This window comes from Epinephelus lanceolatus, chromosome 15 (genome assembly GCF_041903045.1).
Source record: "Epinephelus lanceolatus isolate andai-2023 chromosome 15, ASM4190304v1, whole genome shotgun sequence".
Classification (NCBI taxonomy): domain Eukaryota; kingdom Metazoa; phylum Chordata; class Actinopteri; order Perciformes; family Serranidae; genus Epinephelus; species Epinephelus lanceolatus.
Genome location: NC_135748.1, coordinates 22,585,690 through 22,611,679, shown reverse-complemented (window position 1 = coordinate 22,611,679; position 25,990 = coordinate 22,585,690). Strand labels below are relative to the sequence as shown.

General features: G+C 41.6%; 1 protein-coding gene across 2 annotated transcripts in view; it reads left to right on the top strand.

Moving 5' to 3' along the window:
- The window catches only part of ltk (leukocyte receptor tyrosine kinase), an 86,960-nt gene that overhangs the window by 21,508 nt on the left and 39,462 nt on the right, over positions 1 to 25,990 (top strand). For both annotated transcript variants that reach the window (XM_078175064.1, XM_078175063.1), the window contains exons 2-10: positions 10,198 to 10,254; positions 12,157 to 12,306; positions 12,624 to 12,852; positions 14,926 to 15,065; positions 17,403 to 17,540; positions 22,530 to 22,679; positions 23,162 to 23,262; positions 23,409 to 23,569; positions 23,977 to 24,071. In XM_078175064.1, the coding sequence (XP_078031190.1) occupies positions 10,198 to 10,254; positions 12,157 to 12,306; positions 12,624 to 12,852; positions 14,926 to 15,065; positions 17,403 to 17,540; positions 22,530 to 22,679; positions 23,162 to 23,262; positions 23,409 to 23,569; positions 23,977 to 24,071 (1,221 nt within the window). The remainder of the gene's footprint in view (positions 1 to 10,197; positions 10,255 to 12,156; positions 12,307 to 12,623; positions 12,853 to 14,925; positions 15,066 to 17,402; positions 17,541 to 22,529; positions 22,680 to 23,161; positions 23,263 to 23,408; positions 23,570 to 23,976; positions 24,072 to 25,990) is intronic.

Sequence of the window (25,990 nt, the reverse complement as noted above, 5' to 3'; positions counted from 1 at the left end):
CGGGCAAGTGAGTTGTTAGTTTACATGCCCGACCGTGAGTTTTACTTGCCCCGGGCAATCGGGCAATCCTTATTGTTGAGCCCTGTAATAGATTCACTACAGCTATAACTAACTGAACTTAGCATAATGTCAGAACCCTACAGCCATTAAGGCCATCATGCAGTAGACCAGCATGTTTTCTCAAATTCCATGCACGATTTGAGACAATACAGTAGCGCTTACGTGACTCAACGCTATTAGCCAATGTTTTGACAATGTGCTTAAACATTATCACGCAGGGGTTTGCAGCCTCAAGAATTACAGGTCCTTGGAGGCCCACAATGTATTCACCAGTGGCTAAACAATCTAACGCTGTTTGGATAAAGCATCAGATCCAGTTTTTTTTTGTTTTACCAGAAACGACCATGAAATCCAAACCCATTAGATTGCATTTGAATAAACAGTGTATAGAGCCAGAATGCTTTCACATGAATTAAGAGTTTATTTTAAAGGAGCTATATGTAAGAAATCTACAGCAAATAGTCGTAAAATCCTCCTAATATGTCACAGAGACTAAGGAATAATGTTAATATAACATAATGATCTCAAGGACAACAATAGTAGAGCCAGAATATTCGCATTTAAAAAACATTTTTACAGTCTGCAAATCATGTTTATGTTTTGAATTTGTGTTTTGGCCTGTTGCGCCACCCACCGCTGTCTACCAGTCACACAGTCAGTAGAGTCTCAGCATCAGTTACAGTTATGACTTAGCTACAGCAGCACGGCAAGCAGCATTAGCAGTGTCTCGGTACACAGCATTAGCAGCCGGCTCCTCCTCAGCTGTATCCCGGCAGCAGCGTTAGCAGCAGAGAAGTCGGGCTTGCTCGAACAGTCCGCTGGAAAACCGAAGATCAAGGACGCGGCAACACTGCCCTGCCACGGCAGCCGCCCGTGGGCAAACAAATCAGTCTCCAGCGTGCCGCTGTCCAGTAACCTCGAATCTGTAGGGGAGGGGGGACGGACACGACTCGCGGCAGTATTTTGGATTTGAGTGCAGTAACCGTTTTGGCCACATTCTTACATACAGCACCTTTAACCAAACCAGAGTTGGTGATGGTTAAAAAAAAACTGATAGACGAACCAAGATGGTGTCTATTAGTGTCACTGTGTTTCTGTTGACTTCGAATAAAGTGTGTATTACGATATTTAAAATCACTGTCTGGTGGTTTGATGGTAGTGATTTTGGGGCTGTTTCTGCTCAAACAAAAAGGATCTTACTCTTAAACCAAACCTACCTACCTCTGTAGAGGTAGGACAATAATCTTGTCAGACACTAACAGTCTGAGCCTGTCATTGGCAAAAACAAGCACTTTCAGTAGATGTAAATAGATGATGCGAACAGGCCCCATATTGCAGCCCAGCAGTTGCTCTCTCTCAATATTGGACCAGTATAAAAAAACATTGTTCCCTTTAGTCAGTAAGACACAAAAACACAGGAAAATGTGGCCCAGGTTGAAAAATACACTTTAACTCTGGATTTTTAAGTTTGTTTGATGTACAAAGAGCCACACAGCAAGTCCTCCGCATTGTCGAGAATGCTTTGTTTTCCTCCCATGGTGTAAAAAGATGTGACATTTTGTAGGCATTTCTAAAAATACCAACTGTATCTACAGAGCCACAAAGTCTGTACAGGGAGGAAGTTGGTGTGAATAGATGGGTCGGCAAAATGTCAGATTTATTACGTGAGGCTGATGTTAATTTTCAGAGCACACTGTCCTTCCCTTTAACCTTAACCATGTGGTTATTATTGTAACCGTGACAATGAGGGTCCCCTAATTTTAACAAAGACCTGCAGCCAAACAGAGCAGTGAAACATGTCGTAGAGCTTTTTTTTTTTTTTTTTAAATAATGGCACTCCTGTTTAATAAGCTATAGTTTAATGCTCACCATAGTGTCCCCAGTGTAAGGGTGCGTGAGACAAACATGATGTCATCACAGACTTTGCATTAAGTGTGATGGCTCTGCAAGTTGTCAGATATCATATCAGACTTACTCCATGTTAGATAAATGGTTGTGATTGAGCTGACCAGGACCAGATTAGCTGGGCCACACACTTTCTTAGCGGGAGAAGGACCAAGCTCATCTGCCAGAGCAAATAAAACACGAGCTTGCATCATTTTTGTGCCTTATTTTAAAAATGTAACTGCAGTCAAGGAAAACCTGGAAAAGTCATGGAATTAGTAACATTTGAAAGTTTGTAAAAGTAATGGAATTTTGTGCTGCTCCTTGGCGGGTTGATATTGATCATACTTTTTACTGATTTATGAAAGGCACTGCCTTTTCTCAGACTCCTTAATGATACCCTCCTGTAGACTCTGTAATTTCCTGTCAAAGCACCAGACAAATAACTGCAGCGTGAGTCACAGCTAATCTGATATACTGCGAACATTGTCAGAACTACTGTAAGTATTCCACCTGGATAACTGTGCACAAATTATTGTGTGTTTTTCTGTGGCCTGCTCGGCTAATGGGCGTCCTCTGTTTCTGTACAAACATAACAGGTTTCTGTGAACCTGTTTGTTACTGTGTGAACCTGTGTCTTCCTCTCTTTACCACGAGCTCCACTGAAAACAATTTGTGAATGATTCACTGCATATAAAAGTGCAGCATCCACCCATGTGCGCACTCTGGCCTCAGTAGCTCTTGTAAATGGCAACAATAATGTGAGCGCTGGCTAATGCTGTAATTTTATAGTCCGTTTTACGTCACCTCAGTATCACTGTTGCACCATCTGTTTCCCAAAAAAGCACTGCTCTTATCCTTTGCCACCAGTTGTTGTTCATTTAGAGGCTTCCCCAGCCGGTTTTAAGACACCTCATTGAGAAAGCTTTTCCGCTGAGGATTTGGTTTAGTGACTGACACAACATAAAGACCCACCTTTTATGTCTGAGGGAGGGCGCTTTGATCTTGCTGTGTTGACTCCTCTCAGTGGAGAGCAAATGTTTGTGAGTGAGAGTTTTGTCAGAGTGCTGAGACAGATTTAAATGTGCTCATGAGTGCACAGTTGGAAACTATTAATTTTTTTTCTTTTATGTGTCTGTGTCCATGCCTTTGCAGGTACACATGTATAATGTACGTGCGCTCTGTTTGTGTGTCAGTGCTGTTTGTGTCTGTTGCTATGTCACTGACTCCTCTTCTACAGTAAGCCTCCATTTGTCTTCACACTTAATGATGAGATCGCGGCTCGCTCTGTAGTCAATTGAGCTGTCATATGTCACCCCAGAGGGGGAATAAGGGATGAGGGATTTGAGGGGATCAAGACTTTGTTAAGCAGGCGGCTCCAGAGAGATGAAGCTTCTCTGTCTCGGCTGATGATGACTAAGCACAAACTATATAGAGATGGATTCTTGGGATTTTAGACTTCCATATTGCACTTATACATTTGTCTAAGGCGGTACCCGATTTAGAATAATGTCATTTGAATCAGATTTGTTTTTTTTAATATAAATATTCAATGATACATTTTTTTCTTTTTCATAAGAAGTTGTAAAGTTTGAACGAGGCTCAGTGGGATGTTCAGTGGGACAGCATTATTCATGTGATTTTGTAAACAAGCTAACTGCGCTAACAATGGATTGGGAATGTACAAAAACATATTTTTCTGTCACCAGACATAAAAAAGCAAGAGACTGTTTTGTATTAAGTTGCTGTGAGCTGTATTTTCACCACTTCTAAGCAGGAGAGGGATGATAACGTTATTTCGGAGCCGTACAGTGCAAAGACTCTCCCCCTCTGTGCCGCTGCATTGTGGACGCAGCTGATTGTACCAACGGGTATTGTGAAATTTAGGAGCGCTTACTCTGCAGCAAATTCCAGGGTCCAAAACATCCCCAGGAGTATACCGCACAGCAAAAAAACAAACAAAAAATGACTGTTCAACTTGAAATAATCTTAGTCAACTGGGGGGCCTCTGATGATTAAAATTTCTGACTTTCAGGGGGCAGCCCTCCATTTGTTAGAAATGTTCTCTTTGGAAACATGTCTCATTTCTGCACTTTCACCAGGTAAAAAACTCATGCAGCATTCTTTATCGTGCTCAACTGTTAATGGTGGTGAGTTGTAGCAGGTCTTGGGGAGGATTACATGTGTGAAATATCCTCAAAAAGTATTTTGTGACTCCAGGAGGAGCTGTTTAAAGTCTGATATATACTTGCAAGTGCTGTAACTGAGGTCAAGACTTGATGTTTTGAGACAACCAAAAAAAAAAAAAAATCTGTGTGCGGAGTTAGAAAGGAGTGTGAGCTTCCTAGACTTTTATAGCCCACTCCTCATCTCCATTTGAGGCTGGTGGCTCAAGTCTACATTAGACACTGCTAGCATAACACACCTGAATCTCGAAATGAGCTGTTGGTAGCCCAAGTTGCATTATGGGTAATGTAGGTACCGGGGTTTGACAAGAAAGAAGAATAAGTGGAATTAATTTTATTTTAATAGCCAAGTTGTCCTAATTTTAATTGTGAAACTAATGAAATTCCCAACAGCCTATGCTTTATTTTGTGTTTACTGCTCATTAGCCAGGCCCCCAGTAACACCACTCGGCCTTGCTTTGATTTTTCCCAGTGGCCAAAAGGCATTTTTCCCATAGACCACTATTATAAAAGAGAGGTCTGTAAAACTGTTGACAGGAGACCTCAAATGGCAAGCAAGGACAGTTATGACTCTTTCTTTTGTGAATTCTCAATCTGTGGTGTTTTATATTTGCAAATCTTTCCTCCAGCCAAGAAAAGCGACTGAGCGGGAACTCTACTAATCACTACTGTGCATATTCAGTGGGCCCCATATTGCAAAAATAAACCTGGAAGCTAAAAACTTTTTTGGTGTCTGTGCCAGGCTAGCAATTCTCATTGAACTGAATAGGCGCTGTCTTAGGGACCAGCATTCAGATCTTAGAATACATCCATGTAAGTAGCAAATGTTAGCATTTTAAAACACTAAATTACAATGGTGAACTTGGTGAACACTCTACCTGCTATGCAGGGGATGTGTGAAGTGCTGAAACAGATGGAAAAACACCATGCATCCAAGAACGGCCTTATCATCAGGTTATTGATCTGAGACCTGCTGGTGCTGCTGTGTTTTAGGTTTATTTGACCCGACAGGCAGCCACTACTGACACAAACATTGTCCAGAAAGCTCCGTAAACAAGCCCAGATATCTTCATTGTCACACATTTTACTGTGGGGTGAACTCAATCCTCTGAGGGAGAAATGAAAGATGAGACTGTGGGAGACAGCTGGAACATGGGCGTTTTACTGGCGGTCAGGTCCATAAGTGGCATTTCTGTCAGAGAACATTAGATGAGATGACTGTCTTGAACTTTTCGGGATCTGCAGCTTCCCAACCTTGAAATTAAACTAAACAACAGCCACCAGCAGCTTTGAGTTCAGGGAGCTGTTTAGACTTTGATACAGCCTTTGTCCAAAGCCTTTAGTCTTAAACTGAGAAAGTGTGTGCTTTCTACCAGGGGCGGGGCCAGACAGTGCAGGCTTTCAGGGCTCAGTCCAGACCTATGCGGGGTCTGGCATGGTCCCTCAGAGATGTTTTTCCCCATTTACAGCAGCTGTATGCACCTTATCTCAGTCCATTGAAGATAATGCCTAAAATCTGTACATAATTATGGAAAAACATGATAGTTGCAAGAAAAAATTGTAATTGGGCTCTGCTCTAATTACAAATCAATGATCCCAATAGGGCTGGGGACTCCGGGGGGTTTTCGGACCTAATTGTATTGCAGAGTTTTGCACAGTGGTGACCGGATCTTTTCTCTCAAACCACAAAAAAATGTGATGGCACAACAGTCTCCTTCAGTACATTATTCTGTGCTTTCTTTTGATTTTCACATTGGCTAGTCATCTTGTTTAATTTGTCTTCTGATTAAATCGGAACCGTTGAAACAAGTTGTAGGAAGCCTCTGCAAGTAATTGGTTGCTGGCAGACACTCTGTGCTGCAATAAAATGATTAATTAGCAGTGCTGTGCACTGTAGAGCTGATGCGCTGCTGGTTCTGCCGACCTGAATAGAATATAATGTCTATAGCCTTACTGTTGTGTACAGCATTTATAGACTGAGTAGTGATGCGCGGGTCAACCCGTAACCCGCGGGACCTGTAAATGGACCTGTGGGTCGGGCAGCAGTGATCATCTGTTAAATCGGTCTGTAAATGATATTTTGACATTATTATTATAATCTATTAATCTATAATCTATTACTGTCATGGCATCCGAAGGTACTGATGCATTGAACAGGTGACAGTCCGCGGTCGTTTTCAAAACACACTTGTGTCACGCACTCCAAAAGAAACTTGTTGAAACTTTAAACAATAATTTATTGTACAAAACGGGGGAAACAAACGTTGACAAAAACGGTTCCATAATTCATGTCAAATTCAAAAAATACCGAAAAAACAGCTACAAGTTAGAGGGAATAATGATAAAGTGGTAAAACTTGGCATTGATCCACAGCCTCAGACGGATGCGCTCAAGCGTGCCGTGCGCACAAGCTCCGTTGTTAGGCTATACTATATTTTCACATTTTTAACAATGCAATTTAAAAGTGTTGATTTTTATTGATAACCTACATTTACCAACAACAAAAAGACTACATTTAGCGCCAAAAAAAAGTTAAAAAAAAAGGTAAATAAAAAAAACGAACATCGAATACCAAATTTTCATAACAAATACTTACCCATGGAAACGAATATTCAAATATCCAAATATTTGGGTACAGCCCTAGATCCCAAACAATGCACAGAGGCTAAATGTGTTCGTCAGTACTTTCAATTGAATTTTAGGCCAACAAAAGCAAGGTCTACTCAATTGTATTAGGTTTCTATGGGGAATAACATAATGGAATACACAACATGGGCATATGATATTATTTGAGTGACACAAAGTTGAAGGTATTTTAAAAACCTAAAACATTCGGGGCCCCCTGCTCTGACACTGCTTTCCAAAGAACTGACAAAGTTCAAAGTCACACTCTGTTCAAAGCCCATACCAGCAGCCAGCATCCTGGATTGTCATCAAAGCAAGTAGCTGCTCTGCTGACTGAAGATGAGGCAGTTCAATCATGCTCTTTTTCATAAAAGAGAATAACATCATGTTCATTTCATTTTCTCCCCTTAATTTTTAAAATCCAAAGTTGAAACGGTAAAAAGGGAACAAGTGAACGGAAATGAATTGAGGTTTGACTTCTAGGGGGATTCCCAAAGCAACCGTTTGCTGTTTTATGTTAATAATAGCATGCTAATGTTTGTTATTTGACTGAATCCCCCTGTTTTGAGAACTATTAAAATTTCCCGGTTTCCATACTCGGACATCTATCCATAGCTGCTTTTACACCATAATTACAGATGAATAGCCAGCCTGCCTTTTAAATACATGACCCATTAACCCTTAATCATTCATATTACTGACTGCTTTTTATAAACTGTCTTCTTATTATCTCTAATTTGTCCTGCTTGACATGTGTGACCTTTCAGGCTCCAGAGAACAGTAATGTCACTGTTCAGAGGCCATTACACAAGTTAAGTTGCATTGACCCACTCAGACATGATCAACTCTCTCACTGTCCACTGGTCATGCTGGTTAGTTTGTTCAATGTCATATCACGTGTAAAGTCCCCTGCCTCTCAGTCATCCTTTAGAACAAGACCATGTCTGTGGGTCATTTGTTCTGAGTGTTTGGTCAGTCTGCAGGGGCCCTATTTTCGGATCAACTCATCGGCCCTTTCTCAGCTTGTCATGTTCAGGGTTGTAGGGACTGAGGCTGTTCCCAGCATGCACTGGCCTGAGAAAAGACTGGTGTAGGTACGTTAACCTGAATTTAAATCACATTTACTTTTATAGATAGAGACTTACTAATTGAGAACTGTCCTCTCTATGTTCAACTTTGGTCTATTTTAGAAGGACACAATTACACATTGTCAACTTTAAATCAAAATATAGATATTTTTACCCCTGGAAAAATATCCGTTGTTCATTCCAGATGTTTTTAAAGCCTTGAACAGTGTCTGCGAATACTTCTCAGTTCCCAAACAGCCAGGACCAATAAAAGGTTTCGATGGGGGTACCCTTGTTTGCATGATGTATCCCCCAAAGGGCTCACGTGCTTGAGAGCAAAGTTCAAGCCCTGCTTACTGTCCCACCGTTGTGAATGTCAGACCGAGTAACATTATAAAAATGTCAGACGTAGGTGTTGGGGTAAGAGGTCTCAGATGTTGTTTAACCATCTGACTTTGGTTAGACCATTCTGATTCCATTAGGGCAGCATGAGAAGTCAAACCGCAGGCAAAAAAAGTCTCTAAAGTACTGCTCATGAAGCTCATTGCTGTGAGATCACAAACTGATGCTGACCTGTACCAAGGTGAGGAAGTATCAGGACTTTTATTAAGTCAGAGCATCGTTCATCTGGGCAGAAGGTTGACGTTGTTTAGAGAGATTTTAGTGTGTAAATAAAACTGCAGGATAAGAGGTACATTAACATCCAAGGGCGAATTCACCTAACCTTCAATACTATTTTGTTAATCCCTTTATCTGGAAATCATCTCCATTATCTTTATCTATAATGAGGCCTTTTGTTTCCTCAAGATACTTTGTTATCACAACAAAACAGCTTCCCTACACATGGGTTCATGACAAGTGAGTTTTCTAAACTGCAAGAGAGTTAGAGTAATCAGAAATCCATCAGCATATCTGATCAGGTCATTTGTAAGTAACAAGCTACAGAGTAAGGCAAGAAAAGGGCTCTCATGGGGAATGGCGTCAAATGATCCAGAGTTCAGAACTGGTAAATTGCCTCCATATTGCCTCATCTACAGCTAATGCACTGAGAGGTTGGTCACACAAATGTCCCTCAAGTGCCATCAGGCAAAGATGTGAAAGGAAATTTAATCATGTTGAGCATCTTGCATAACAGAAATAACTGTTGTTTCAGGCACAGTGTAAATAAATGTGTTGGTTTATACAACAATATCTTCCTTTGCTGCCATTTCGTCCCTTTGATGCAACTCACTAGTAGGTGAAATGGTGCCAGAACCTCACTTAGCTTGATCATAACCTATTCGCACCAGAGTTATCACATTTGCTGGTTTTTAAATGTGCAAAAACGCATTAAAAATAGGCGCTAGACTCCTTGCCAGTAGACCAGAGCCATGTGACCAAGTATGCCTTTCTGTGTGTCATGTTTGTCGTCACAGATGGGCCAGAAAACAGGTTAGTAAACAGTAGAAAGCAGCATGGAAGCCAATGAAAACTGCTTCAATGGTTTCTTCTTTTCTATATCTCATACTTATTCAGTCTGTCTCTCAAACTCAGTTTCAACTAAATTTTGAATGATGCTCAAGCGCTGTTTGGACGGAAACCGATGGGATTTTGTGGCAGCGCGTCGCTGCATTGCACTGGCAAAGGGGCAAAAAGTAGCGTGTCCACCTGGGTGTTGTATTTTCGTCAGTCACAACTGAAGCTGGTCAAAGCTTACGCTGATGATTACCCATGACTAATGCAGAGTCATTTGCTCTGAGAATGAATAATGATTGTGACCTTTACCATGAAAATCAAATGCCAGTTGTGGGTGTGAATAGATTTTTTTTTTGTCTATAGGGAAAGGAGCTTTAATGTAAGAGACAGTGAATGCCTGCATTGAAAGGAAATAGAATCAACAATGTGTATTTTAATTTACTTTATTTCTTTTTTTTAATTTGTTTTTATTTATTCATTAAGAAGACAGAGTACATCCTGGACAGGTTGCCAGTCCATAACAGGGCTGACACATAGAGTCCACACTCACCACCACACCGGCAGGCAATTTAGAGTCTCAGCTTAATTAAAATGCATGACATTGACACATCTTTTCATTTTCTAAGTTTGGGAAATTCTCTGTCAACTGCAGACTGTGATGTTGTTGTTGTTGTTGTTGTTGTTGTTGTTATTAACGTCCTCTGGGCAGGGTTTACAGCCATGTCCTCAAATACACACTGGAACTGAGTTGCTCTGGCTGCCAGGCATCTGTTTGTTTCCTCAGCGATTTTCAAACTAATTTCACTGATTGAAATGCATTGTATAGCAGCTTGAAGTGCTGTATGTGTGTATGTCTTCCCTACAGAAGCATAACAACAAATGTAACCAACCACTCTCTCTGTTTGTCTGTCTCTCCTCAGTTAGTAGTACCTGTCACGCTCTTTTGGACAGATTTCTGGATCAGTTTTTTTGGTCAGGTATGTATACACAAAGAATATTTTTTGTTTGTTTTTCTCACAGTTACACAGAAATAGAAATACAGCTAAAAAAACAAGGACAACTAAGCTGAACAAAAGGAACATTTAGCTGTTCTGTACATAGCCCACAAGTGTCGAGGAGAAAAATCAGAACTCATTAAAAGATGTGTTCACAGACCCACAAAAACCTTTGAATTTGGAGACGGGGCACAGAATAATACAAAGGGACACACAGGCATTTCAAGAAGAAAAACCTGAAACACAGTAACGATATAATAGTTTGATTAGTAACTGTAATGTGATTAGGATTACTATTAGGAATAGTAACACATTACTGTGTTACTATTAGGAATAGTAACACATTACATTACTGTGTTACAGACAAATATAATGTGATAACAGTTATCTGATTGGCTTGACTGGAAAGCAAAGTTAAGCGAGGAAACTTTAACAGTGTTTAGTTCACATCCAGCACTGGGAGACTTCTGTGAAGATGTGGAAATCCTACATTTCCAAAGACTATTACTCACCAGGAGAAACTTTAGGAATAGGAAACTACTCATGATGATGTGACTCGAGGTGTAAGCACGCTGCTTTGTTAGATGGTGAAATTTAAATAACAAAGCCACACACGCAGCATGCTGACACCAGGAAACCATTTTTTAGATTATTTTTGATCAAAGGAAGCTTATTTTTAGGCCGATGTATGACAGAAAGAAATTAAAGTGGCTTTCAATGAAAATAGAACTTAATAATACTCCTCATATTTCTGTCCTTTGTCCCCAGAGGGATTCCTATGGTTGTTTGCCATATTAGCTGTAGTGGCAGTTTCCTCTCCAACTATCACATGATGTCTCGTACGCCTTGTACGCCTTTGTGTTTCCTGTTCATCAACCCCCACCAACTCCCCCAGCACAGAGACGCACAATCACTCAAAATTTCACAAAGGGTCTGTCTGTTTGGCTTTTAAGCAGATTTGGGAATTCAATCAAATTTAGAGGAAATATGGGCCATGAGCCAAGGAAGTAATTAGTCCATGTGGAGGTCATGATCCAGGTGTGTCTCCGGGACACCATTATTTAACACAACTTTGCTGTTTTTTATGAACCACAGTGACTGCTCTAATGGAAAGCATCTGGTACTTGTATCACTGTGTGTATTTTGAGGCAGTTCTGGAGCCAGAAAACTTGAAATGTAAACATTTTTTTTTGGTATTTAAATGAAACATTGAGCTGGTTTTGTACAGTAGTCTTGGTGAATGGCGTCATGTGTTTATTTTTTTAAGGATTTCATACCCTCAGAAAAACAATTTTTTATGTTGAGATCATTGCATACATTCCTTGTGATCCCTAGAAAACAAACTAAAAACATCTTTTTTGATCTCCCCTCTGGCTCATTTCTGGGGGGAATCTCAGATTCTGTTTGTTCTCTGCAATTTATTGTTGATCAGCTGGCTTTTGGAAATTCAATATTTAGTCTGTTGAATCGTGTTTTTGTGCAAGAAATCATACAATGCGCATATTAGGTCAAAAATACTATGTCGAATTTGTCTAAATATAAAAAATAAGTAATATATAAGCATTGTTTTAGCAGACATGAGATGTGTCCTCCTTTTTTTCTTTTTGAACACTTGTTTGCATGAAACAGAAAGATCCAATGATTTACTGTGTCCTCAAAATTTGGCACTCAACACATTCAACCCACAAAATATGAAAAACAAACAGACAGAGAAGTAGAGCATTAACATGTCCCTATACCAGGACAACATATCTGATAATGAAATGCCACTGTGACATTACATTAACCACTGTGTTTTTTTCTGATTTCCTTCCAGTGTTTAGTCAATCTTTGAATGTTTACCCATCTAATTACAAGCTACACTTTCATCTCCCTGTCTTTCAGATGCTAGCTGTGATTTTGAATCACTGTGCCTCTGGACTTTATCAAATCACAGCGACCAAAGTGACTGGTCAGTGGTGTCACCACAGCAACCAGAGAGCACTCTGGCGGGGATGATGCCAATGACCGACAACTCACGGAGAGGCTCTAATGGTAAGAGAGCAGAAACTCACTGGGGAGAAACTAAATGAGTGCTTCGGGATACTGCTCATGCCTTTCTCTTCTTTGAAATGTATCTACAGGTTAGAAAACCCAGTAGGGGATATTTGGACTTACTCAAAACTCTGTTGAATCTATTGGTGCATCTGCCTTGACTTTTATTTTGATTTTGTCCTTAGTATATCTTATGCCTAGTCTTAGATTTGTTCTAATGTTAAAGCATTCTTCAAGTGATTTACAGAAGTGACAGTATTCTGAGGTTACATTGAAACAGTCATGCATGAAATTTCTCCTCTGTTTTATTACCCAAGGGCACTTCCTTCTCCTAAGCCCCTCTCCTGCTGCCGAGGCCTCTGGGAGATGCGAGTACCACTTAACCAGCCCGGTCTTACCAGCAACCCATGAGAACTGCATCTTCCAGGTGGCTCTGTATGACCCCAGCTCAGTAGTGGAGAACCTCATGCTCCTGATTAAACCAGTGCGCTCAGGTTCAGCGGTTCGCTCTGTGGCTCTCAAACACAGGAGACGTGATGACCGCAGGTCAGCAAGCACACTCAGAAACAGGCTCTCCATGCCTCTGCGATTTGTGCAGGATAGTTATTCGTTGTTGTTGTTTTTTTTTTTTTGCTGCACAACATGTCCATTTAATTAGTGTCAGAAAGCACAGCCCTGCATCTTTACTGATTGAAGTGCTTGTCAAGTTGAGGTCCAGCCTATGAAATAAATAAAAGGGAGTTTAGATACACTGCAATGAAATGTGACACAGGCCCTCAGACGGAGCAAGGGCACAGAAACTAATACTGTTTTCCTCTGTGGTTCTAAAGTTGAATAAAGAAAATGTTTCTTAGCTGTCATGTGGAACAAACTGTAGAGTTGTGGCTGTGTGGGAACAGCGGTCCCCTGTGTATTGTTTGGGGAAAGGGGACAGGTATTTCCTATTGATCTAATGCTGAAGCACACTCATCTTCAGAGCAGCTAAAAGCATTCATGTGTCTAGATGCAGACTCTGGAAATGAATTTATATATAATTGGTTAGGACAGAAGAGGGATGGATAGGCATATGCAATAAGTTTGTACATTGGCTTTGTTAGTGTCTCTACAGTAATGGACTGAGCAATTCCATTATGAGACACACACAGACAGTGGTTTCATTTAGTCAACCCACTATTAATCGCATGCTAACCTGCACATGTAGCCTCTAGATGCGTTCTCTATTTAAACCACAGTTCCCGTGCGTTGCGACACATCTTTGTGGTGCTGCGTGTGCCGACGTTTACCTGCACTGAGTGTTTTCAGAAGTAAGCAGCTATCCTAATTGGACATTTTTCAAGCAAAACAGAGACTTAATGGCCCTGGAAATTGCCCCTAGATGTTGTGCATTATCTTCATTTTACTGTATGTTCCCGGTAGTGAAACATTACTCACCCACTCAATTTAATGTACAGTGTGTTTGGAGCCGTGACAGCATGGGTGTTTTTAGAAATGGACTCTGAGAGGTGGATTTGTAATAGGGGAAGTAAAGTTCAGTAAAGGCGGCATTACACAGTGGCATTTCTGTGGGTGGCACTTTGATATGAAAAGAAAATAATGTGGGGCCATGCTCTGTGATATCACTGTAGTACGACTGTTGCAATAACAGCTCAACGCAGCCCAGCTTTGTGCAAGCTATGTGTCAGATAGGACAGAAAAATAATATAGCAAGGTGACAGATGGATTATACTGTGTACAGGTGCCCTGTAGGGTTTTGACCAATAGATAGATTTTTCCATGAGCTGTATTGTATGTATGATGTGGATGATGTACATGCCACAACTGTGGGAGTGTTGTGATAGGCATTTCTGCTGACTGCATATGGACAGTGGTGTCAGTACTGTGCCAGAAAAGGTAACAATGTGCCGGTAAAAGAGCAAAATATGAAGGTCGCAACTGATAGAAGATGCAGGCTTTAAGTTGAAGTAGATTGCAAATGTTTCTCAAGAAGTAAAAGTTTTTACCTTGAAAACAACAGAGGGCTTAAATGTAACAAAAACTATTTATGGACTCTTGTCATGATGGTTTAATTTTGCTTTGGCCCGAGAGGTGTGCTTTTGTAATCTATTTCAATGGATATGAAGGAAACAGCCCTAAGTCACCCTGCTTTTTGTTAGTTGTCCAAACAGCTAGAAACAGACGTTCAGTTTTTTTCTTTGAGATCTATTATAACATGAAAAATATTTTAATATTGGCTGCTTCTGCTAAGGCATGCTTCACCAAAGATATCAACATCCGGTTTGAAGAACCGCAGCTGATCATCATAACCTATTTTTTCAGTTTGCTAATGCCATTAGCTAATTTTCTTAACTATGTTAGCTCAGTGATTGACAGCAGGTGACTGTGGTTGCTTTGTGACATCAAAGGGATGCTGCCAGTACATCTGACCACCCAGACTTTTACAAAAATGATAGCGTCCCTAACTTTTCAAGCCTTTCTTATTACTGATTGCAATGATTGTTTTTGTTGTTAGTGTTAAATGCAGTGTCTTGGAATTATTCCATAGAAGTCAACAACTAAAGAAGGAAGTTGTGAATTCCTACAGCTGACGTTAAAAGGCATTTCTCTGATTGGTTTATGCAGGGCTGAGTGGGAAATTCTGGAGACGGCGATTGGTATTGTGCACGAGCCCTTTCAGGTGATCCTGCTCTACACTTCCTGTTTGGGGGAAGATGGAGCCACTGTGGCTCTGGACAATCTGGAGCTCATAGACGCTGAATCAGGTGAGTTCATCATGTTCTATAGAGCTGTGATTTACTGATTTCTGTTCAAACCAATCACTAAGGCAGTATTTTTTCTCTGATAAGCACCCTTGACCAAACACAGCAATAAGTTAATAAGTTAATTATGAAGTGGATATAGACAAGTTTTTTATAATGGCTATAAAATAATGACACCATCAGTGTTAAAATTTGCTCCTTATGTGTCTCACTTTCGCTCTGCTTCTCTTTCTTCCACCGGGTAAGATCACCTGGGAAAAAGAAGGCTTGATGTACAGCACAAAGGTGGTGCATCAACCATTGCACAACCTAAACAGATAGAAGGATGGTGCTTTTGTTTCCCCCAGTAGCTCTGGATAGACTATACCCCAGTTACCAAGGAGTATCATTATGTTTTTTGCCATTACTGTATCCGCAGTAGCAGAAATTGAGGACAGTGAAATAACCAAAATAACTTTAGAAAACAAAATCCAGTATGTTCTGTGTTGCTGGTTCTTGCTAGGCTCTGAGGCAACCGACAGTGATCTAGTTCTCTTTGGGACAGTGATGCCATCAACAATAACACCACTTTGAAATGCAAGGCGGGGAAAGTTGTCTCTTTCCACTTTCAGATTCTGAAAATGTAACATTTTTAATGCCTAAATTTAAACAAACCAAACAAAGATATAAAGTGAAATACAATACACATTATTTATATTGCATTTTTTTATGCATTAAGAGGAAAGCATACGAACACTGGTAATTACTTAGGCATGTAAAAGCCTTCATACTCCAGGCCCTGTAAATAAATTAGGCAGGTATAGAAATATGCTTTTGGCTGACTGGTTCTTGGCTTGGAGACATTGCCAGGCAACCAGCGTAGACTCCAGAACGTTCCTGCTCCTGGCCAAGAAAGTCTAGCACATAACCTCCTGTAAATGTTAATTTGGAGCATTCTCTGGCACAAGAATTCACATTGGGATAAATAGATTTCTATTAGGGTTGTCAAAAGTATCGATACTCAAACGCTGTATCTGGATTCAATACTAATTTACAAAAGTATCGATACTAACAGTGCACGCCACCTCAGTGCCTGTCGGGTGCACACGACGGGTCCGACAGACACGAGCTGTGCAGGCAGCTTCTGGCAGGCACAGAGCCCTCGCTGCAACCCAACATGTTGTCGTCGCTATGCATGCATGCACACATTTCTGTTGCTGTAATATGGCCAGCGCGGCCAGCAGCCAGTTTTGGTCAAAAATGATAAAGGAAAAAGCGTTCTTTGGAAATATTTAGTGAAGTGAACACAGCACGCTGCAGACGGCGGGTACAGCCCCTGCCCTCACTAGCAGCTGAGCAGCTGGTGTTGCCAGCATCAAACTAATATATAACTTCTAACGTTAATGTGGGAGCTAAGCAGAAAACTTCATCAGTCATGCCCGTCTGTATCATTAATAGACAATGTTAGTTTAACAAGACAACACAATTATGTGTGTCTGAAAAGTTATGTTAACTGTAAAGTCACAGATTGAAGCTGAAAAAACGCTTGGTTTCTCCCGTAAGCCCTGGTTCTCTGATCATATAATGAGGTAGAAACAGGAGCATCCTGAGCCTAAACTACCATTTCTATTTGATCAGCAATGAAAATATGGTGCCAATTCACCAGAAGCACAGAAAATAAACAGGGCTGTAGATAAATACATTTGTATGGACAGATCTTGTTTCTGGTTGTTATTTATTTTGGGGGGATTTTTTGTTGTTATCATTGATGTTACTGTTCTGATCTTTATTTAAAAAATGACATGCCTCTTAATTTTTTGCTGCTGTATCGAAAATGGTATCGAGTGTTGAATATTTTCCTGGGTATCGATAACGAGTTTGAAATTTTAGTATCGTGACAACCCTAATTTCTGTTAAATTGAATTGAACAACATTTTGTCATTTTTACACTTTTTTTGAACCAATAAACAAATGAGGTAATTAGTGAACTTAAGAGGTGCTTGTAGTCTGAGATTTTGTTACCTCTGGACCAGAGCCAGGCTAGCTGTTTCCTCTTGATCCCAGTCTTTGTGCTAAACTAAGCTAACTGGCAGCCAGCTGTAGCTCATATTTAAAGTTCGGATATTAAAGTGGTGTTGATCTCCATTCTCCATCCCTCTCTTCGAACACTCAGCAATGAAGCAAATAAGCATGTTGACCCAAATGTCCTACTGTTCCGTTAAAGAAACATACAGTACATTCCCAACTTCAGGGTTAAATGACTTCTAAATGTAGTAATCTTTACAGTATGTCAGGATTAGTTCTCCATAATGTAGCGGATGTGTAGTATTGTATAATTATTGTGTTGTTGCTGGAATGCAGAACACGAGGAAATCGCGTTGGATGCGGATTGTGGAGAATCTTTCTACTGTATAAACTCAGGAGGCTGCATCGACCAGAGCCAAGTGTGCAACTTCCACACCGACTGTGCTTTAGGAGAGGACGAGGGCTTCATCTGTGGTGAGCTTTTATATATTTCCTGAATAAGATTACAACATGCAGAAAGGATGCTGTTTTTTATTAGTAACACTTGAAACTGCTTGTATGCAGTTGGCTTGAGAGGTTTTCCCTTGTATGATGATGAATCATGATTAATTTGATTTGATCTGCTCCATTGGACTGATTCTGAGAGTGGGAGTGTGAAAACAACATGAAAAGCCAAAGATGTGTCTGTGTAAGGGCTTCGGTTTGTGTAATTGTGGGTGGGCAGATAAGTCAGGCCAACATATAGTACTGGACTCCTACAGCTGAATATGGGGCTACTGACAGGTTGTAATCTATTTGCATCTGTATTAAAGTTTTAAATTCATAAAAAGTGTTTTTGACTGAAGGTTCCAGATTATTCCATGCCAAGGGCCTTTACACAGTACATTTAAAGAATTACTATTATATGGACATTTAGAGTGTGAAGCCTGAGTGCAGCTTATGTCCTCGGTTAATTTGCTTAAAAGTTTTTAGTAGCTGGAAATCATTTTGTTGTATTTTCAGGAATTTGACACGCTTTGCCTTTTTAAAGGCCCAGACACACCAAACCGACAACCAAGAAATACTGCCGACGAATGCCACCTGTTGAGTTGCCCTACATTGCTTGTGTCTCGGCCAAAAAATTGCACTTGAACACACCGCAAGTCACCGCAGTCAACTGCGAACAAGCACGTATGTTCAGCGCCTTTGTGAGAGGAAATTACTCTCCATAGCAGTAGGCAGCAATTGTCTGTATTTGCCATTCAAAAAGGGAAACCGAAAGACCTACAGGATGGATTCAGGATGCTTGCTAGCCAGTTAGCATTAACAACTGACCTGATGCTGAAAAAACAAAGGATATTTACCATTTACCAACAATAACACAAACAATCTCAAACCATTTTTGCTTGAGAGCTCTGGCTAAAAACAATCTTACCTCGTATATATTATTTCGATCTCACACCATCTTGACTTAAGTTGTTTGTTTGCCTACTTCACTTCTCTTCTCCTGCACTGAGTTTAACTGTCAATCATAGTGATTTCTCTCACCAATGGGCACTGACAGGTCTGACGCTGATTCAGTATACTGATACATTATAAATCCAGAAATATGCTGCAGAGGCATTGCTTCGCTGCAGCGGCTGTGGGTTTGAATCTGGCTCGCGGCCCTTTGCTGCATGCCAGTCCCCACTCTCTCTCTCTCTGTCTCCCCATTTCACCTTCTGTCCTGTCATAAAAGGCAAAAAAAGCCAACAAAAATAATCTTGTCTCGTCTCATCTCATTGTCCTCCACTTATCCGGGTCCGGGTCGCGGGGGCAGCAGCCTCAGCAAAGAAGCCCAGACAGTCCTCTCCCCAGCCACCTCCGTCAGCTCTTCCAAGGGAACCCCGAGGCGTGCCCAGGCCAGCCGGGCGATGGAATCCCTCCAGCGTGTCCTGGGGCGGCCCCGAGGTTTCCTCCCGGTTGGACATGCCCGAAACACCTCCCAAGGGAGGTGTCCGGAAGGCATCCTTACCAGATGCCCGAACCACCTCAACTGGCTCCTCTCGATGTAGAGGCCGCTTGTACTCTCGTTCTTTCGGTCACTACCCAGAGTTCGTGACCATAGGTGAGGGTTGGAATGTAGATCGACCGGTAAATCGAGAGCTTCACTTTCTGGCTAAGCTCCCTTTTCACCACAACGGACCGGTTAAGCGCCCGCATCACTGCTGACGCCGCCCCAATCCGCCTGTCAATCTCCCGCTCCATCCTACCCCCACTCGTGAACAAGATCCCGAGATACTTAAACTCCTCCACCTGAGGCAGGACCCCCCCCCCGACCTGGAGTAGGCAATCCACCCTTGGAGGTGCTGATTCTCATCCCAGCTGCTTCACACTCGGCTGCCAACCGTCCCAGTGAGAGCTGGAGGTCACTGTTCGATGGAGCTAGGAGGACCACGTCATCCGCAAAGAGCAGGGACGAGATCCTCCCGTCACCAAACCTGACACTCTCCACCACTCGGCTGCGCCTAGAAATTCTGTCCATAAAAGTTATGAACAGAACCGGTGACAAAGGGCAGCCCTGGCGGAGTCCAACCCTCACTGGGAACAGGTCCGACTTACTGCCAGCCACGCGAACCAGACTCGTGCTCCTTCGGTACAGGGACTGGATGGCCCCTAGCAAAGGGCCACCAACCCCATACTCCCGGAGCACCCCCCACAGGATGCCCCTGGGGACACGGTCGTAAGCCTTCTCCAAATCCACAAAACACATGTGGACTGGTTGGGCGAACTCCCATGCCCCCTCCAGCACCCTGGCGAGGGTAAAGAGCTGGTCCACGGTTCCGCATCCGCGACGAAAACCACATTGCTCCTCCTCAATCCATTGGTTCAACTATCGACCGAACCCTCTTCTCCAGCACCCTGGCGTAGACCTTACCGGGTAGGCTGAGGAGTGTGATCCCCCTGTAGTTGGAACACACCCTCTGGTCCCCTTTCTTGAAGATGGGGACCATCACCCCGGTCTGCCACTCCAGAGGCACTGCCCCCGATGTCCACGCAATGTTGCAGAGGCGTGTCAGCCAGGACAGCCCTACAACATCCAGAGCCTTGAGGTATCCAGGGCGAATCTCGTCCACCCCCGGGGCTCTGCCGCCACGTAGTTCCTTCGCTACCTCGGCAATTTCTGCCCCAGAAATTGGACGACCCGCCCCCGAGGCCCCCAGCTCTGTTTCCTCACTGGGATACGTGTTGGTGGGATTGAGGAGCTCCTCAAAGTATTCCTTCCACCACTCGACAATGTCCCCAGTTGACGTCAGCAGCTCCCCGCCCCCACTGTAAACAGTGTGAGCAAGTTGCCGCCTTCCCCCCCTGAGGCGCCGGACGGTTTGCCAGAACCTCTTTGGAGCCAAAATAAGAAATAATCTTAAAAAAAAAAAAAAATGCTGCAGAAAAGTGTTTTCAGAGAGTCAGTTAATGCCTTTAACTTCCTCCCACTTCACAGTCTGAAATATAACAAGCTTCATCATTATCTTTGAAAACATCAATCATCCAGCACGAAAAGAAAAACCCTCTTCACCACTCAATCAAAAGGCCTCGCTTCAGTCATTAATGAACTCAATGGTAGTCAGGGCTATTTAGAGTCCTTGAGTCATGGATTGCTGGGGGAGAAGAGCTGGTTCACAGTGGTGGTGTAATTTTTTTCAGTGGACCGCCAGTAAAATCAATCCTGCATGTGTGTTCATAAAGTACTCTGTTAAATGGACCCTTGACATGGCTGTTTTTGTCATCTCATCCAAGAAGGGTCTAAAGGATTGATGTCGTTTTTTATATCTGTTTCCAGTATAAAAAATATGATGTGTTTAGTTCAGCTGAAGAAGGAACAGGCTCAGCTCTGAGAATGTGCCTCCCAACATCTGTCATACATGTACACTGTATGAATAAAGGAAATGGTCATTTTGGAAAATGTGCCTAGCGAAGAGTGAGCAAAGGAGATTGATACCAGTCATCAGTAAGAATGGAGCTTGAGTCGGGTAAAGCCTGATTATTGTAGGGCGCTCAACACTTGATAGCTGTCACTCAAAAGGTTTTAAGTTGTCTCCATGATAACCAGAGATCCCCTGCTTTTTCTTACAGTCCCAGTGTATTTTTGTTGCATTCAGTGAAGCATAATCTGCACAAACAGCTGTTTAAATCACACAAATATCCTGGTGTATATGTGTTTAATTTAGTTTATGAGCTGTAGGCTATATTTATTGATTGATCATCTCCTAGTCTCTCTGTGAGTGGCAGATTCCCCTCACTCGCTATGATGTGCTTCGAAAAAAATCAGAATCAATAAATCAAACACTGTTGATTTCCTCCTGTTGAGCTGACATGAAAACATTTTGGTGTCATTCACCCTGGTGAGGGCAGTTTGACAGGCCACTGTCCACACAGCTCCCCAGAAGCTGCTGCTGATAGATGGCTGCTTCTGTGGACAGAGACACTGTGTGAAAGTGTCAAGTATCCTACTGTAAATCAGGGTTAAGATGACTTAGCATAAAAACAGCTAGCAGTGGAAACCAGCTAGGTGCTCAATAAAGTTAAAAAATATGCCTACCAACCCCTTGAAAGCTCATTATTTAACATGTTGTTTCACTAACATGTTTAGCTTGTAATTTTTAAAGGGAGTTATGTGCTGTAATTGCTTGTTAGCAGCAATGGGCAGGTCCACTGACAGTAGGCAGTACTGCGTGCTGATAGCACTAATTGCCGGCATTGCATCCCCACCTACATAAATTGTCATTTGTCCATTTTTTTTTGTTTTCAGATTTAAAAAAATCAAGATGCAACATATAAATAACAGAGCTATAGAGGTGTAGATCAGGTGTTTAAGCTAGCTAGGCTAACCACATCCTGACACCATCTGCACTTATCACATAAGAAAACTGTCCGTCCTTTCATCTCATTCTTGGAAAGTAAGGAAGTAGTTCCCAAAACTATTTCTTTAATATTAACGTCTAGATTTCTGCAGCAGCTACATGTTTTGGCTCAAAAGTCCTACCTCTATGGTGATGTTGGAACTTAAAATATGTTCACCTAGTATCTCTTGGATGTATTGGAATCCAGCCGCCAGCTAATGTGATTCAGCATGTAAACAAGACAATTCTGGATTTGTGGGAAGGAATCTTTTCACTTTGAAGTTGACTAATTTCTTTACCCTGCTGTAATCAGGCTAAACATACCTGCTTTCCTTGTGCCAGATGCAAATAGATGAAATTGTTATTTATTATCTCATGTGACTGTAAGCTGCCAAACAAGCACATTTCCTAGTCTGGGAGACATCAAGGTTCTCTAACTTGCATTTTAAGACATTAAATTATGGCACCCCTTGAAGTTCTTAACTGATTTCTCCAAAAAATGTAAATCTTGCTTTGAGAGAGGAGGAATCAATTGGGAAAGGTGGACCTTTAAGCAGCTGTGATCTCTGTTTTAATGAAATATGATAATCTTCCTCCTTCCCAGGTACTCTTCCGTTTGGCTCCCACTGTTCATTTGAACAGGATGCATGCGGTTGGTCCGTGTCCAACCAGCACTCGGCCTGGAGAAGGGTCGCTGGAAATGAACTTCTGGAGAGGGAGGACATGCAGGGTGTCGCTCTGCAGAGTACACCAGGTTAGCAGTGTGTGCCATTATGTTTGAAATGGGCCATATTAACACCTTGTATCCTAGTTTAATTTCTATGGGTATATTACTGTGGTTTGTGCTTAAAGTTAGACTCTGTCACAAACAGGCTTTTCTAGACCCAGATAGGGGTAGGAATGCTTTGTTAGATTACTACCATATGAAGTTACACTGCATGACCATAAAGAGTTCATATGGATCGTTTAAATCCAGCTGCAGAACATATTTGTCCTAAAAAAGTTTAATATAGCTTTATATTTAACCCAATCTTACAACTGCTTTCAATCATCTGAGTTTTAGTTTTACCGGCTGCTGGTTCTCTGAATAAGACATCCTCAAAATGTGTGGCTTTAAAGAGTACAGCATGAACTTTTCAAACTATTACTGCATCTCTCATATCCATTATTTTGATAACAGATTGTTTCATGAGCTGGTTGGTGTACTGCTGTGTCATATTTATTGTGCGCCCTCAGGGCACTTCCTGTTTCTGCAGGTAAGAGAGAGTAATTCTGTTCGAGAGGCGTCCATTCAGAGCTCCTCTTTCCCTCCCCCAGTCTCTACCACTGCCTGTCAGGTCAGTTATTTAGACAGACACAATTATTAAATCAATTTGTTTATATATTTTATGTTATTTTCTCCTTATGAGGCTGCTCTTTGTCAACAGAATATTTTATTAATATGTTTATTCCTTGCTGAAATTGTGTCTGTTTTTCTATTCAGATGCGTTTCTCCCTGTACCTGTATGGACACTTCAATGGTTCATTGCTGGTGGCTATAGAGGAGAATGGGACCAGCACAGCACCACTGGTCTGGGAGAGAAATGATCAGTGGACAGACGACTGGGAAGATGTTGCCCTGCAGCTGACTGGCCTTCATCATGAGTGCGTATAAATGAAAAGGGTAGAGGAGTGGATGATTATGTAACACTGACGTGTTTCAGCAAAAGAATCAGACATGTGTATGAATGTTAGCTCTATCATTTAACTGTACCCTTTTATTACTACTCTTTTTCATGGTTCTCGTTGAAAAACAGACCCTTTTCCCAGACTCTGTGGTACTAAGATTTACTTTATGTCCCATGTCAGAACAAAATGAGTACTTTAGACTGGTGACGAGGAGAAAAAATTGCTGCTTTCATCCAAAGAATTTGTAATCATTGTTAAGGTTTGACTTGTTCTTTACTACAAGCTGTGTTTTACACATATTGGGGTTGAATTCCTGCTGCCTTTCACATAAAGACAAAAACTCTAATTCTGTAAATAAAACAATGTCATGCGCTTTGCTCCAGGTTCCACGTTAAAGTGACAGCTGTGTGGGGACAAGGCTCCAATGCTGACGTTGCTCTTGATGACATTGCAATTGGTGCAGCCTGCTTCGGCACAGGTAAGCCATCCTAACATGCCACCATTTAATTATTGTTCAACATATTTGTGTTAATAATATGTAAAACCAACGCAAATAAAGAATGTGTATCATTTGAGTCAATAGTTGACTTTACCAGGGGAAGCAAACATGTAAGTTACTGGTCACACTAGTTTCTCTTTCATAAAGAGTCTGTGTGACATTTGAATAAAGAAATATCATTTCACATGTTGCGCAAATGGGAGGTTGATTTCATGAAGAATAAAATGCTTAAAAGTTTAAAAGTTTGGCTGCTACAGTCTGACTTGGTGTCTATGACCAAAGACTGTTCAAAAATAATGGACAAAGCCACAGTAATGTCACCCATTGGTATGTGGACTCCCAAGTTTGGCATTGTGGCTGTTGCTATCTTGAATTTTTTTGGAGCAAAAAATGAGCATATTTAGACAAGAGTGTGGCTTTGGAGGAGCGAAGGGTGGATCTGACTGAGAACCTGAGGACAGCCCGTCACTCAAAGCAACTACGCCCATATTTATGCAGAACTTCAAGCCCTAATAAAATTTAAACAGCGGAGTTCATCCTCCCCAAAATTCTTGTCTAGAAGGGGAAAATTAGCGACAGAAACCAGGCCTGTTTTTTGCACCAGGCTATAAACTTTTTTTTTTTTTTTTCTCCATAAAGTTAAGGACCTGCAGTTTTTGGCACTTTGTGTTGGCTTTGTTTTTTTTGTTGGCTTGTATATGGTAACTTTTATCTAAACTAAGCACAAAAAGTTGTTTTGAGCTCCTGGTACCTGGTTGGAGGAACATGTGGAGGAACGTTATGTTCAGCGATGAGTCCAGATTCCTACGCAGTTAAATCGTAGGGTCAAAGTGTGGAGAAGACGTGGAGAACACTTTGCTGATTGCTGCACCGATAGAGTAACATCTTTTGGTGATGGTGTGGGGTGGCATCTCCCTCACTGGAAAAACGAGGCTTGTCATAATTGGAGGCAATCTCAATGCAGAGAGATATCGAGATGAAATTCTGCAACCAGAGCAATCCCATATCTCCACAGTCTGGGACCGAACTCTATCCTCCAAGATGACAATACTCGCCCCCACAGAGCGGGGTTTATCAGAGACTACCTCCAAAATTTGGTGGCGGAGAGGATGGAATGGCCTGCCAGCAGTCCTGACCTCATCCCCATCGAAAAGTTGTGGGATAAGCTTGGGCGTGCTGTTCGTGCCAGAGTGACCAGCACAACCATGTTGGCCGACAAATGCTGGTTGAAGAATGGGATGCCATCCCATAGCACTGTGTGATCAGACTGATGACCAGCGTGAGGAGGAGGTGCCAGGCTGTTGTGGCTGTGTATTGGTTCTTCCACACGCTACTGAGGCTCCTATTTGTTAAATGAATAAAATGTTAAATTGCCAGTATGTCTTGTTTCTTCAGACGTCAGTCATCCAATCCACCAAGCAACACCAAACAAGAGTCAACAGCAAAAAAAAAAACCTGTTTGTCATTGGCAGAGAAGATTTGACAAATTTTTCATGGGTGCAACTCACATACTCAGCTCTGCTACTCATCCCACAAATGCATGTTCCTTACAAATGTGGCATTATTTAAAAGGGAAATAAACAGGCTTTCTAACGGTATAAGATTTATTGCCAAGAAGCATTGTTATACAACAAAGAAATAATCTACAATCTACCAGATTTTCTTTACTTTTTGTGCTTAGTTTGAATATTTTACTCTCCATGTTGTTGCTGAGTCATGTGTGACATGTATCTTACTCTAGATGTATATCTAAAATATGAATCTTGTTTGTTAATAAGACATTTCTTTCAGGGCATCCTTAACAAGCACTTGAGACCACAGAGACCACTGTTCAGCAAATGTTTTGCTTTAAATCTTATTAAACTGTAATGCTGTGTTCACACAAGGAGAAACAATGC